Raw genomic sequence first — 15,455 nt, forward strand, 5'->3', positions numbered from 1 at the left:
ATATGACTTAATAATTGATCAACAAATTGATTTACTCTGCCTTACAGAAACCTGGTTGCAGCAGGATGATTATGTTAGTTTAAATGAATCAACACCCCCGAGTCATTCTAACTACCAGAAATCTTGAAGCACAGGCCGAGGGGGCGGTGTGGCAGCAATTTTTCACACCAGCCTATTAATTAATGAAAGACCAAGACAGACTTTTAGTTCATTTGAAAGCCTGATGCTTAACATTGTCCACCCCAGCTGTAAAACTCAGAAACCAGTCTTACTTGTTATCATCTATCGTCCACCTGGGCCTTACACAGAGTTTCTGTCTGATTTCTCAGACTTTTTATCTGCTTTAGTTCTCAGCTCAGATAAAATAATTATTGTTGGTTTCTCTCAAAATGTAAAAGAACCCACCCACCACTTTAATCACACTCTAGATCTTGTTTTAACATATAGCATAGAAACTCAACACTTAACGGTGCTTCCTGAAAACCTTCTCCTGTCTGATCATTCCCTGATAACATTTACATTTACAATAATTGATTACACAGCAGTGGAGAGTAGACTTCATCACAGTACACCCACTGTTCAAAGATTAAGGATTGTGTTTTAATAGCATGTAGTAAACTATCCCCTTTTTCTTCTTGGGGCGATTGTGGCTCTAGAGTTGGGAGTTCGCCTTGTAATTGGAAGGTTGCTGGTTCGAGCCCCGGCTTGGACAGTCTCGGTCGTTGTGTCCTTGGGCAAGACACTTCACCCGTTGCCTACTGGTGGTGGTCAGAGGGCCCGGTGGCGCCAGTGTCCGGCAGCCTCGCCTCTGTCAGTGCGCCCCAGGGTGGCTGTGGCTACAATGTAGCTTGCCATCACCAGTGTGTGAATGTGTGTGTGAATGGGTGGATGACTGGATATGTAAAGTGCTTTGGGGTCCTTAGGGACTAGTAAAGCGCTATATAAATACAGGTCATTTACCATTCTTGGCATTGTTGTGTGTACCTCACAAGTCAAATTATACATTGGAGCAGTAGGGTTAGGGTTAGGATACACTACAATACACACTCACGAGACACAGTTTGATTTTTCTAACATAAAGTTTGTATGAAGTTCACCTTATCAGCTGAAAATATTAAAGCCAGAACTTACAACATCAAAAACCTTTTTCCTTCATGTACAAGGTTTCCAAAAAAGTTTTATTTCAAGTAAAACAAAACCAATACATTTGTTTGTAAAACAAATAATTACATTGATTCTTGTAAAGAGTTTCCAAAAAGGTTTTGACTGGCAACAACGCTCACCTGCTAAATCCAACAGAACACCACTGGGACATTATGTTTCACTCCATCTGACTGTGCAGGAGCTCAGTGTTGGGTATGGTAAATGGTCTGTTTCATATTCAGTGTTTTTAAGACTCTTCCTGGTTGTTGATGTTTGTTTCTAAAGATGTTGTTGATGAGACTTTGTAGAAAGCAGCTTCACACACACACTCAACTCCACTCACTCACCTGGAGGATCAAGACTCGGGCTAATGATGCTGATGGGGTTATTGCTCTGGGGATTTAGCAGGTGAGCTAAATCATGTGTGACATGTGAATTTCTTTTTTTGTATAAAAGGCCCCAAAGTTCATAGAATAGTTTTACTGGTGTTTATAAGTTTATATAAGTTCATGTAATGTTCAGTCTTCTGTCAGTTTGGGCCAGTCCACCTTCTAGTGACATCATCCGGTTAGTAAGGTGGGCAGTGTAATGTCGGATGTGCAGTGTTGGTCCGGAGGGGGTGCACTGATTCCTGGGGAATGTTATGTGTGCGTAAATGACAAGTAAGTAGTGACCTGTGTTGTATTTTGCCTTTGTTTGTGTCAGTACTGTAGTATGTTACCATTTAAGAGCTAATGTAGTCCATAGTTGGAGCGGTAGGCCACGCATGCAACGCGTGAGTTCACCCTCATTTCATATGCTAATGTATGTTGTTAGCTTACCCCGGTTTAGCTTTGTTGACGCATGTACGGTCGCTCATATGTCCATAATGTCATTCCTGTGTTATCAGACCTTCTCTGTATGTTGTATGTGATGCTTGTGATTGTTTACTTTGAAGTAGCGGAGTTTGTAGCGAACAATTAGGTACGTTGATTAATAAAATAGCGAACGTAGTTTGACCGGAAGTATGGCGTCCCACTTGCCCTTCACAATAAGAGCATCATAGCGGATTATAATGGGAGATGCTTTTATTTTGTACAACTACCGGAAGTAGTTCCTGGTTAACCTCGCACTAATGCTATCTGATTGTTAAGTGATGACGTGACGAATCCTACTTCTGCGTTTAATATGGCTTTTGTGTTGTTAACATGTTTAATGCTTTGTATTTTCTTCTATTTAATCTCAAAAAGCTTCTAAAACAGTCAGTGATCACTGTTGACCTCCCTCGGCTTTTATTACCGCTAATCATTTATTTAAGCTCAGTTAGGGAATGGTTTATTTGAAGAGTTTCAGTCAGGTTTCAGAGCTCATCACAGCACAGAAACAGCTTTAGTGAAGGTTACAAATGATATTCTTATGGCCTCTGACAGTGGACTCATCTCTGTGCTTGTCCTGCTAGACCTTAGTGCAGCAGACCTTAGTACTGTCGACCATAATATCCTATTAGAGCGATTAGAACATGCTGTAGGTATTACAGGTACTGCACTGCAGTGGTTTGTATCATATCTATCTAATAGACTCCAGTTTGTGCATGTAAATGGAGAGTCCTCTTCACACACTGAGGTTAATTATGGAGTTCCACAGGGTTCAGTGCTAGGACCAATTCTGTTTACATTATACATGCTTCCCTTAGGCAGCATCATTAGAAGACATAGCATACATTTTCACTGCTATGCTGATGACACCCAGCTCTATCTGTCCATGAAGCCAGATAACACACACCAATGAGTTAAACTGCAGGAATGTCTTAAAGACATAAAGACCTGGATGGCCGCTAACTTTCTGCTTCTTAATTCAGATAAAACTGAGGTTATTGTACTCGACCCTGAAAAGCTTAGAAATATGGTATCTAACCAGATTCTTACTCTGGATGGCATTACCTTGGCCTCCAGTAACGCGGTGAGGAACCTTGGAGTCATTTTTGACCAGGACATGTCCTTCAACGCACATATTAAACAAATATGTAAGACTGCGTTCTTCCATTTGCGCAACATCTCTAAAATTAGAAATATCCTGTCTCAGAGTGACGCTGAAAAACTAGTTCATGCATTTATTACTTCCAGGCTGGACGACTGTAATTCATTATTATCAGGATGTCCAAAAAACTCCCCGAAAAGCCTTCAGCTAATCCAAAATGCTGCAGCAAGAGTACTGACAGGGACTAGAAAGAGAGAGCATATTTCTCCTGTGTTGGCTTCCCTTCATTGGCGTCATGTTAAATCCAGAATTGAATTCAAAATCCTGCTCCTCTTGAAGTGGATGAAGTGGATCCTGCTCCATACAAGGTCTTAAATAATCAGGCCCCATCTTATCTTAATGACCTTGTAGTACCATATCACCCTATTAGAGCGCTTCGCTCTCGCTCTGCAGGCCTACTTGTTGTTCCTAGAGTATTTAAAAGTAGAATGGGAGGCAGAGCCTTCAGTTTTCAGGCCCCTCTTCTGTGGAACCAGCTTCGAGTTTGGATTCGGGAGACAGACACTATCTCTACTTTTAAGATTAGGCTTTAAACTTTCCTTTTTGCTAAAGCATATAGTTAGGGCTGGACCAGGTGACCCTGAATCCTCCCTTAGTTATGCTGCAATAGACGTAGGCTGCCGGGGATTCCCATGATGCACTGAGTTTTTCCTTTCCAGTCACCTTTCTCACTCACTATGTATTAATAGACCTCTCTGCATTGAATCATATCTGTTATTAACCTCTGTCTCTCTTCCACAGCATGTCTTTTATCTTGTCTTCCTTCTCTCACCCCAACCAATCGCAGCAGATGGTCCCGCCCCTCCCTGAGCCTGGTTCTGCCGGAGGTTTCTTCCTGTTAAAAGGGAGTTTTTCCTTCCCACTGTCGCCAAAGTGCTGCTCATAGGGGGTCATGATTGTTGGTTTTTTTTCTGTATGTACGAAGCGCCTTGAGGCAAATTTTGTTGTGATTTGGCGCTATATGAATAAAATTGAATTTGATTGAATTACTTCCTGAGCTCATGAATAATTTATTGGGGCCATAAATCACGCAGTTTGACATGAGGGGTATAATATCCCTCCTCGTCTAGTTTGCCGAACCAAAGAAGTAGAACAGTGAATGTGTGGCAAATTGTGCTAGCTCACAATTAGCTCCTGAAGAGGAGAGGACACAGCTGGCCCCAGCAGCTTTCAAAGCTGATGTGGACTTACTTTGGATTCAGGACAAAAGGCGGCAATAAAGACTATGACAAGAGGTATTCAGTCTTTAAAATCTGCACCGCCAGAGTCAAATACCCGCGTAACACAACAAATTTGTGAGCACGTGTCTTGCAACCATAGCAATGTAGCATCAAATGCTAATTTTAAAACCAAATGAGGTGATCCCGCTCAACGGACAATTGAAGAAGTTAACTTTTCGATAGTACCAGTCATATGGTAACTTGAACTGAACTAAAGCACAGTAACCCAGAGTGGAGGCAAAAATAACGTTTCAACAAGGTAATACAAGGGTACACTTAGCAGTGGCAAATACACAGTGGCTTGGCTAACGTGGTGTGGTAACGTGGTTTGGTAACGTGGTGTGGTAAGGTGGCGGTGAGCAACCAGGGAAATAGGACGGCAAGGTCAACTGGAGTGTGGCAGGTATGTACTGGTCACACTGAGGAGAGAGGTGAACAGAGTTAGAACGAGAGTCCAGGTGGTTTTCGGAGAAGGTGAGTATGACAGATTTTCCCAGCTTACTTGCAGGAGAAGTGATAGAGGTGTTGAGGGAGAGGATTGTGAGTCCAGGAGAATTCGAGGAGGCGAGACTGCTGACCTGGGTTCCGTTGATTCCGAGGTGGCGAGTACTGCAAGTACTGCATATTAAACCTGCTCAACACTGGCCCCAGCCAGTTTCTTTCACAATAGATCATAAGAAAATCATTATAACCGCTTATTCTACTAAAAGATCAAAGAGAAAACAAACATTCTAATCAATTAAGCTTAAGCATACAAGCAATTACTTATGAATACATTTTATCATAGCTAAATCAAACTCCCAGAAAGTCACAACATGATCATAATTTTCTCTCCCCAACCTAGTCAATTGTTTGTCCCCTTTTATTCATGCTAACCCACAGTCACTAATTCACACACATTCACTCAAAATAAAAACAAATGTCTATAATTTTTTGGTCTGGATTGACACGCGGCAATCCTTTTAGACAGGAACTCCCAGGTTGCCACAGGTGGCTTCTCCTCAGCCAGTTGTAATCTGGAAAAGGTCGCCTTATATTTGCTGTCCCGAAAAAAATTTCAGCGCTGTTAATTCAATCTTGCAGGCCTGCTTACAAAAAATGAGGGGAAAAAAAGAGCTTTTTATTAGCTCATCAAAACACAACACATAATCACCTGACCGGTTTTCTCTAAGTGCACTGCTACAATTTTAAAGGGCCCAATTCTTGACATGTCCATGTTTAATAAAACTCACTCTATTAAAAATGTCACGTCCGGTGTGGCAGACGTGTGGAGTTGTAGAAAGGACCCGAAGGGCGGCAGCTCTGGTGCAGGTGAGTATTTATTTACAGGAGTGGGTACAAACAGCAATGGTGGGTGAACATGAAACTGGAAAACCTAAACTGGGTAAAACTAACAAAACAAACCAGAAACGAAGATGCAGGGAGGTCCGGGGAAATGCATACGGAGGGAGACCGGGGGAAACAACACAGACAAACCAGCAACGAAGACGAGGTAACACACACTATAAATACACACGGCAGGAATCAGGGGATGGGAAACAGGAGGGGAACACACCTGGGGCCCGTTCTTCGTACCTCGCTAAGTAAGTTAGCTGGATTTGATTGTTGACGATTTCGCGTGATCCTGGATCGTTCGGTTCCCCGAATCTCATCCGGGACTTGCTGTCATAGCAACAGAGCCGTAAGCGTAAACCTGCTCGGGAGCAGGTTTACTTTATGTAAACAGGATTAGATCGCGGCCACGCAGGTATGTCCGCTTCATTTATACGAAAGCAACAGCGATATTTTACCACTGTTTCACCATAAATGGTAAATGGTAAATGGCCTGTATTTATATAGCGCTTTACTAGTCCCTAAGGACCCCAAAGCGCTTTACATATCCAGTCATCCACCCATTCACACACACATTCACACACTGGTGATGGCAAGCTACATTGTAGCCACAGCCACCCTGGGGTGCACTGACAGAGGCGAGGCTGCCGGACACTGGCGCCACCGGGCCCTCTGACCACCACCAGTAGGCAACGGGTGAAGTGTCTTGCCCAAGGACACAACGACCGAGACTGTCCAAGCCGGGGCTCAAACCGGCAACCTTCCGATTACAAGGCGAACTCCCAACTCTTGAGCCACGATCGCCCCACACATTGGGGTTACATTGATGTTAAATAAATAACATCAATGTAACTGAAGATAATGCAGCACTTGATCCTTTTATTGATTTCACACAGATACATACAGGTCATTTCCTAAAAAAGGGAAATGTACTATTAACATTCTATTACATGTATTTGATTATTACAGATGTAATTCATATTTTAGAGTTGTAATTGTAAATTACTTCGTGTAATCAAGATGAGAGACCACGGCTATAAAAGCGAAGGTGGATTTGGGAAGCCTGTCGCAGCCATGTCCTGTCCGTATACACGAGCCACCCATTGCGGAAGGTGCAAGATTGATAAGGAGAGTCCTCAGAATTCAGCGTATATTGCGGGATAGACAGGATCCTTTAGCTCAGCGCGACAGTGTGCTCATTGAGAGATATCGATTTTCCCGTGAGGGTATTATTCACTTAACCAACTTGTTGACAAGGGGGTGCAGGACCACCACCTGTCTTTTTGTGCTCTGCCCTTTTCTTGGTTGCTGTTATAAACAAACAAACAGATTATTTCAGGGTCTCTTTCCAAGAGACGAAAAGCAATATAAGTGATAAATATTACCATTCTGTAGAATATTCTTATATTTCACTTGTACTTGTTCCCATGTTCTAGTGGGTCCTGTTGTGGCTCTAATGTGAAAGGGGATATAATATAACATATTATAATATAATATAATGTAATATAATATTGGATAATATAGTGTGATATGATAAATCTACCCTACTGCCTACTGGTGATGGCCAGAGGGGCCGATGGCGCGATATGGCAGCCTGGCTTCTGTCAGTCTGCCCCAGGGCAGCTGTGGCTACAACCGTAGCTGCCTCCACCAGTGTGTGAATGTGAGAGTGACTGAATAGTGGCATTGTAAAGCGCTTTGGGTGCCTTGAAAAGCGCTATATAAATCCAATCCATTATTATTAATATTATTAAATTACTTACGAGTTTAATTTGTCAGCAACTTTCTGCCAGCCCTCTCTCCTTGCTTTTGCAGCCTTTGCAGTGTTCCCTTGCGTTTTAATTAAACTCTGAAACTCCTGAAATCCCTCAATCAAGAGTTCTTGCTCTGCTGCCGAAAAATACCGAGCGCGCTCCTTCGACATTTTCGCCGACCAATCAGAGGGTTGCCGATCAATGTTTCTACTATCGATGCGTAGCCCCTTTTACGACACCCAGTGATCTCACATTACTTCATCCAGCTGTACTGATCGTCAACAGCAGGTGTGTTCGGAGAACCGGATGAGCGAGCTTAAGGTTAGCGCGATGATTTGGTCTTGGATGTGTCATTTGATCGAAGCAAAACAAAACAAGAGCGGTAGAAGACCAAAAACAAAACACGCAAGAAAAAACACTGGCGCACAAAGAACAGTTCAGTAGTAAGTCAGGGGGCCGACCTGGAGGTCGCCGGCACAAAAGTCCACAAGTCAAACAGTCGGGGGGGGCCGACCAGGTGGGTAGTACAGGTGACAGAGCTGGTCCGGAGGCCGGCCGTGCGGAAAGCAACGGCAGCGATGTGGAAGCAGTGCAGGGGGGCGACCATGCGGAAGGCAGCGGCGGCGACTCAGGCGAAGGGGGTCTGGGGGCTGCCCACGACGGCCATGGCGCCCAACCCATAGCCTGGAACGTGGCCGGTTGACTGCAGACCCAGACCTAGAGGCTGGACCAGGTGACGCAGAGGCAGAAGCAAAGGTGGCTGTAGGCGACCTAGAATATTCAGACGGTAATTGGCATTTTGAGGCGCCATAAGGCCAAAAGCGGCATTGGCTCTCGTGAGCTTAACCCTCATATCAACATTATTGAGCAATAATCTATCACAGAAAAAAATGTTGTAAAGTGTAAAGTGTCTTTGGGGGGGGGATCTTGAGAATTTGTGACTCGGACTTTGATTCTAAGTCTCGTACTTTGCTAAATATATACGCAAATAAATTTAAATAAAGTTAAGCCGCACACACAGGCGCCACCTTGGAGAAATGACTACTATATCATTGTAAAATTCCCTAAAGGAAAAAAAAAAAACCAAAACCTTAATGATCTTATGAATATCTTTCGAACTTTCTAAATCCCAGAAAGTTGAGAAATCAGATCCAAGTGTGACATCAGCTGACACTTTTTACAGGAGACTCCATCTGAACTCTGTGGAGCCTGATCTCAAGGTTTTTAAGTCTGACCCTGAAACCAGAAGAGGATCTTTCTGTCTCTTCAGATTCATTGTGATCCAATGATTTCGGTTCTGCATGATACTGCTGATGTTTGCACAGAGTAGATAATGAAGTGAATGTTTTTGCACATTGGTAACAATGAAACTGTTTATTTACAGCGTGGGATCGTTTATGCACTTCAAGATGATCCGCAGTGGTGAAGGATGACCCACACTGGTCACAGACTTGCGTTTTGACGTAACTGTGACAGAGTTCATGTGGTCTTAATTCACTTGGTGTGGTGAAGCCTCTCCCACATTCTTTGCAGTAGTTCATTTTGTCTCCAGTGTGTCTGCGTTGTTGTCCTTTTAGGCTCTCTTGCTGATTGAACATCTTCTCACCACCACAGTGACGACAGGGTTGAGAAGTGGATCCATCTGTGTCGCTCTGCTTCTAAACAAAGACATAAAAGACAGTGAAGGTCAAGCAATTCCTTCAACATTTTTATCTTGAACACCGCCTGAAATAAAGAGCATCTGTGCCAGCATCCAATTACATTTTACTATTTACATTATAACACTCAACTTACTGTCTTACAATGACTCTTAATTTGTAGGTAATCTACTTATTGGGAAGACTGGTGATTAAACTCCTGGATGCTCTACTCTGCATGCCACAAGATACAAACCCCAAGCTGCTCTCCGATGCATCTATTGGAGTGTAAATGTTAGATTGATAGGAAGGGGAGGAGCTTTTAAAACTTTACATTTTTCCAACATCAGGAAAGTTTCAGGAGAATTGTGTCAGATTTGACTGAATATTCTGTACATGAAGTTTTCATGTCTCATTTTGTTTTGAAATTAAACTTCATTCACATAATACTTCAAACCAACTACAACTGTAAAAAGAAAAATACATACCTCACAGTAACTGCACTTGTAGAGTTTCTCTCTGCTGTGAATCTTTTGGTGTGATTTGAGGTAACGTGGAGATTTAAAAGTCTTCTCACACAGTTCGCATTTATAAGGTCTCTTCCCAGTGTGGGTAAACATGTGCCGCTGTAAGTTTTTGTATGTCACAAAAATTTTGCCACACTGATCACAGAAGCAAAAATCCTTTTTGGTGTGAATGCGTCGGTGAATATTACGGCTGAGTGGCCATCGGAAGGTTTTTCCACAAATGTCGCAGCTGTACGCTTTAACTGCACTGTGGATGAGTTGGTGTCTTTTTAAGCTTCCTGCCTGGGTGAAAGACTTTTCACACAACTCACAGCTGTACGCTTTAACTCCACTGTGGATGAGTTGGTGTCTTTTTAAGCTTTGAGGAAACATAAAAGACTTTCCACAGAACTCACAGCTGTACGCTTTAACTCCACTGTGTATGAGTTGGTGTCTTTTTAAGCTTTCAGAAAACGTAAAAGACTTTCCACACAACTCACAGCTGTATGCTTTAACTCCACTGTGGATGAGTTGGTGTGTTTTTAAGTATGCACTCTGCGTAAAAGACTTTCCACACAACTCACAGCTGTATGCTTTAACTCCACTGTGGATGAGTTGGTGTCTTTTTAAGCTTTCAGGACGGTGAAAAGACTGTCCGCAGAAGTCACAGCTGTACGCTTTAATTCCACTGTGGATCAGTTGGTGTGATTTTAAGCTTCCAGCCCGGTTAAAAGACTTTCCACACAACTCACAGCTGTATGCTTTAACTCCACTGTGGATGAGTTGGTGTTTTTTTAAGTTTCCAACCTGGGTAAAAGACTTTCCACATTCATCACAACTATACGGCTTAACTCCACTGTGAACAAGTTGGTGTGATTTTAAGCTTCCAGCGCGGGTAAAAGACTTTCCACACAACTCACAGCTGTATGCTTTAACTCCACTGTGGATGAGTTGGTGTGTTTTTAAGCTTCCCGCCCGGTTAAAAGACTTTCCACACAACTCACAGCTGTATGCTTTAACTCCACTGTGAACAAGTTGGTGTGCTTTTAAGCTTCCAGCCCGGGTAAAATCCTTCCCACACTCATCACAGCTGTATGCTTTAACTCCACTGTGTATGAGTTGGTGTCTTTTTAAGCTGTCAGGACGGTGAAAAGACTGTCCGCAGAAGTCACAGCTGTACTCTTTAACTCCACGGTGGATGAGCTGGTGAGTTTTTAAGTTTCGAGAAAGGGAAAACGACTTTCCACACTCATCACAGCTGTATGCTTTAACTCCACTGTGTATGAGTTGGTGTCTTTTTAAGCTGTCAGGACGGTGAAAAGACTGTCCGCAGAAGTCACAGCTGTACTCTTTAACTCCACGGTGGATGAGCTGGTGAGTTTTTAAGTTTCGAGAAAGGGAAAACGACTTTCCACACTCATCACAGCTGTATTTTCTCTCTCTCTTTCTTCTGTGAGGTTTGTCAGCCTCCTTAGAGCGCTGACTTCTCGCTCCATGTTGGTCCTGCAGTGACAGAGATACAAACAGAGGCAGTGAGTGAAATGCAGTCCTGGAACAAACTCAACCTTCAAACTTCCTCCACTAACACTAGTTTTAAACCAAAGGTTGAAGTAGTTCCTTTTCAGTCAATACACTCGGTACAACACACGTGCTATGGGATATCATGTCCTCGCGTGTCCTGGCTGAGGAAACCTTTATTCACGCCTTTAAGGAAGAGGATCTGTGATGACGTGTGCACAGCCCCACATGCAAACATATCCCCTGCCATCACAGTCACCCCTCAGTTATTACACTCTTTGGGATCTTACAAAACTTCAAACGACTCGTCGACTATTAAATTAGTTGTTGACAATGATGTAATTTAAAACGATGTAATCGCGACTAGTCGACTAATCGTGGCAGCCCTACTTGTGACATGTGCAATGACAATAAAGTTGAATTCTTTTCTATACTATTCTAACCACAATAAAGAGCAGAGCTACAGGTAAGCTAACTGAGAGTGACTGGGGTTCAAGCGTCAGGAACAGCGCTCATGACGGTTCTTTCCCTCGTGCACGAGCAAAACAAAGAGCTCTGGTGACTTGCGTCTTGCTCTTGCCATTGTAGTAGAGTTGTCTTGGCATTCCAGCAATAGGTTTATGCTAGACAAACCTATCAATAAGTTTCCTTGTGTGATTATAGATGATAAATTAAACTGGAAGTCGCATATAAATCACATACACGACACAATTTCAAGAAGGGTTTCATTTTAGTAAAGTAAAACACATTCTGGACTAGGAATGGGTACCGGTATCCGGGGCCATGATGGCACCGGTTCTGACATAAACTGTAGTAACCAGACCGAAAAGCAGCGCACATTTCGGTGCTTTCTTTTTTTCTTGAGACATCATACACTTTGGATTCTAGCCAATCATTTTACCTTTGCAAGGATAGTAGGCGGACCCAGGTACGTTCCTTTAGAGCAGAGCTACAGATTAAAAATGCCCAAGGCAAAGCTGTCAAAAGTCATGCTGTACTTCACAACAAAAGATTCAAACTCAGCAGCCTGCAACAAGTGCTTTAAGGTGATACTGTGCAAAGGAGGTAAAACCTCGAATCTGATGAAACACCTGGCGATGCATAGCGCTTTTTTAAAAGCAGAGAAATGCACTGTATTTGACAGCTTGCTGCAAGACCGAGCACCAAGCAGGTGTGGTGCCTGTTATCGGACCCTAAGTTAGCAACATCCCCCAAGAACCCGAAGAGGAGAGTCCTGGAGGGAAGGTAGTCAGAACTGAGGGGATCGAACTACGAGAAGGCAAGATTGCAGACATAGAGAGCAGCAAGTACCTGGTGATCCCACAGGCAAATGGGAACCATGAAGAGGTCGCTAGAAAAGCTGCAACCACCAAGTACCTGCAGAGGGTCAGGCAAGTCATAAGGAGTCAACTGAATGGTAAGAATAAGATGTGGGCTATCAGCCCTGCCCGTGATCAGGTATCCTGCTGGGGTCTCCTGACCATGCATGGAGAGTTTCACCCCAAGTCCAGCACCCTGAGGCTGTATGCTAAGTGGAAGGAAGGAGGCTGGAGACTGGTGAGTGTCAGCACCATGGTCCAGGAGAAAACAAACATCCATGAATACATCAGTAAGATGGCCCCAACTGATTGCGTGCTCAGTGAATACCTCAGGCAGCAGAAACCCAAGAATGAGGAGGAAGAGGAGGCACCATCATGGAAGGAGAGACCGCTACATGGCATATACCACTGGCAGATAGCGGAGGTGGCTGATATCCAGAAATCCTACCAGTGGCTGGACAAAGCCGGACTGAAAGACAGCACAGAGGCACTAATCATGGCAGAAAAGGAACAAGCCCTGAGCACAAGATTCATAGAGGCTGGGGTCTATCACTCCAAACAAGATCCCAGGTGCAGGCTGTGTAAAGATGACCCTGAGACAATCCAGCCCATATCTGCAAGGTGTAAGATGCTAGCAGGCAAGGCATACATGGAACGCCATAACCAAGTGGCCAGCATGGTATACAGATAAATCTGTGCAGAGTATAACCTGGAAGTCCCAAGGTCAAAATGGGAGACGCCCCGTAGGGTGGAGGAGAATGACCGAGCTAAGATCTTGTGGGACTTCCAGATACAGACGGGTAAAATAGTGGCGGCTAACCACAGTGGTGGTAAACAAACAATTCAATTCAATTTTATTTATATAGCGCCAAATCACAACAAAAGTCACCTCAAGGCGCTTTATGTTGTACAGTAGATACATAGAAAAGCCCAACAATCATATGACCCCCCAGGGCTCTAGAGTGTGACCGATTTGGTCGCAAATGCGACCAAAGCTTTCAGTGGTGCGACTAAAAAAAAATATTTGGTTGCACCAGTGCGACCAACTGTTTGGATAATAAAAAAATAATAATAATTTCTGCAACTCTCCGTGTGGTCAACAACAGACACACATTATGCCTCTATTGTGGACTAAACCAATCAGAGATAGTCAGGGGCGGGACCTCTCTGATTGGCCTTGGTCCAGTTGAAAGTGCAGTTGGAAGAGGGAGGTGAGTAGCTTGAATAAAGCGATATCGATTCATTAAATCCTGAATTGACTTTTAAATAGAACTGTGTTTTGCCAGAAACGCCATATTCTTAGATTACAGCTCACAAAACTATTTCAACAACCACCAAACAGCAAATGAGAGCAGGTACACGGATTCCACACAAAGACGTAAACACAGAGCGGACCCGACGCATCAGAATCAGCTTTGTCTTTCTCGGCTTTCTCACCCGACGGCCCGTAGACGGACACGCTGTCGGAGCTCAGCAATTCTGATGCGTCGGGTCCGCTCTGTGTTTATGTCTTTTTGTGCTAGAATCTGAGCTGCAGGTTTTGTCTCTAAAGTCCTGTTATTGGCACATTAGTATATGTGAGGGGGCAAACTCCTCAAGATGGGTGGTGACCATGGTGGCCATTTAGAAGTCGGCCATCTTGGATACAACTTTAGTTTTTTTCAATAGGAAGAGGGTCATGTGACACATCAAACTTATTGGTAATGTCTCAAGAAAAACAATGGTGTGCTTGGTTTCAATGTAACTTCATTCTTTCATGACTTATTTACAAGTTTCTCTTTGTTCACAGCCATTGACATGTCAAAGAGTTTAACACATGAGGAGCGGATCGAAATTGTGTTGATATCTGGTGAATGCAGTAACCAGGTCATTGGTTACTGCATTCACACACTGCAGATTTTGTTCAGTGATGAGGCAAACTTTTATGTGAATGGTGAAGTTAACAAACAAAACCACCGCTATTGGTCTGACTCTAACCCACATTGGATGGATCCCTCCAAGACTGTTGGAACAACAAAAGTGATGGTTTGGTGTGGTATATGGGGTAATAATAATAATAATGGATTGGATTTATATAGCGCTTTTCAAGGCACCCAAAGCGCTTTACAATACCACTATTCATTCACTCTCACATTCATACACTGGTGGAGGCAGCTACAGTTGTAGCCACAGCTGCCCTGGGGCAGACTGACAGAAGCGAGGCTGCCATATCGCGCCATCGGCCCCTCTGGCCAACACCAGTAGGCAAGTAGGGTAAAGTGTCTTGCCCAAGGACACAACGACCAGGACAGAGAGCCAGGGGATCGAACCGGTGACCTTCCGGCTACAGATGCGATTCCCAACCCCCTGAGCCACGGTCGCCCATGGCACCCACAACGATAGTGGGTCCATTCGTCATGAATGGAAACCTCAACGCCACTGGATATTTGAAAATTGCTACATGATGATGTGTTTCCCTCTTTATGCTGTGACGGCCAGAGTACTGGGTTTAGCCCAAATGACTTGGTCTTTGGCCACAAAGTTCGGGGACCATTGACAGTGCTGTGCAATAAGTGGTTGTCAGGTGAACCACCAGTGAACTTGATAGATTAGGTTAATGGTTTTCGGCACGGACTGTATGTGGCAGGTCAGTTGGCGAAACAGAACCTTGAAAAGGTTCAGGTCAAGATGAAATATTTTCATGACCGGCGTTCTGAAGAGCAGCAATTTAGTGCGGGTGACCAGGTTTTGGCTTTTCTTCCAATTGCAGGGTCACCATTCCAGGCACGGTTTGCTGGGCCTTACACCGTGGTACAGAAACTGTCTGAACAGAATTATCAGATTGCTACACCAGATCGCCGGAAAAGAAATCAACTTTGCCATGTTAATTTGTTGAAACCATATCATGTTTGTCCTTTCCTAGATGAACAGTTTCCAGGAAAGTGGATTGGTCCTCGTGGGCCAGTTGAATGGCCCCAAAGGTCTCCCGATCTGACCCCCTTAGACTTTTATTTTTGGGTTCATCTGAAGG

The 15,455-nt window shown here is 43.8% G+C and overlaps 1 protein-coding gene across 1 annotated transcript; it reads right to left on the reverse strand.

The window, feature by feature from the left end:
* Positions 1-8,380: 8,380 nt before the first annotated feature.
* Positions 8,381-10,029, reverse strand: LOC120717285 (zinc finger protein 723-like). The gene is made up of 2 exons (XM_040005231.1): positions 9,591-10,029; positions 8,381-9,123 (listed from the first exon to the last, which is right to left on the reverse strand). Exons 1-2 carry the CDS (start codon positions 9,999-10,001, stop codon positions 8,629-8,631), a joined length of 906 nt encoding a protein of 301 aa, XP_039861165.1. The 5' UTR covers positions 10,002-10,029; the 3' UTR covers positions 8,381-8,628.
* Positions 10,030-15,455: the final 5,426 nt, after the last annotated feature.

This window comes from Simochromis diagramma, unplaced genomic scaffold (genome assembly GCF_900408965.1).
Source record: "Simochromis diagramma unplaced genomic scaffold, fSimDia1.1 OVJJ01000097.1, whole genome shotgun sequence".
Taxonomy (NCBI): domain Eukaryota; kingdom Metazoa; phylum Chordata; class Actinopteri; order Cichliformes; family Cichlidae; genus Simochromis; species Simochromis diagramma.

Coding starts and splice junctions, on each gene's coding strand:
- LOC120717285 (XM_040005231.1), bottom strand. CDS start 10,001: ATGTTTCCTCAAAGCTTAAAAAGACACCAACTCATCCACAGTGGAGTT. Junction 9,124..9,590: donor ACAAGTGCAGTTACTGTGAG/GTATGTATTTTT, acceptor GTCTTTGTTTAG/AAGCAGAGCGACACAGATGG.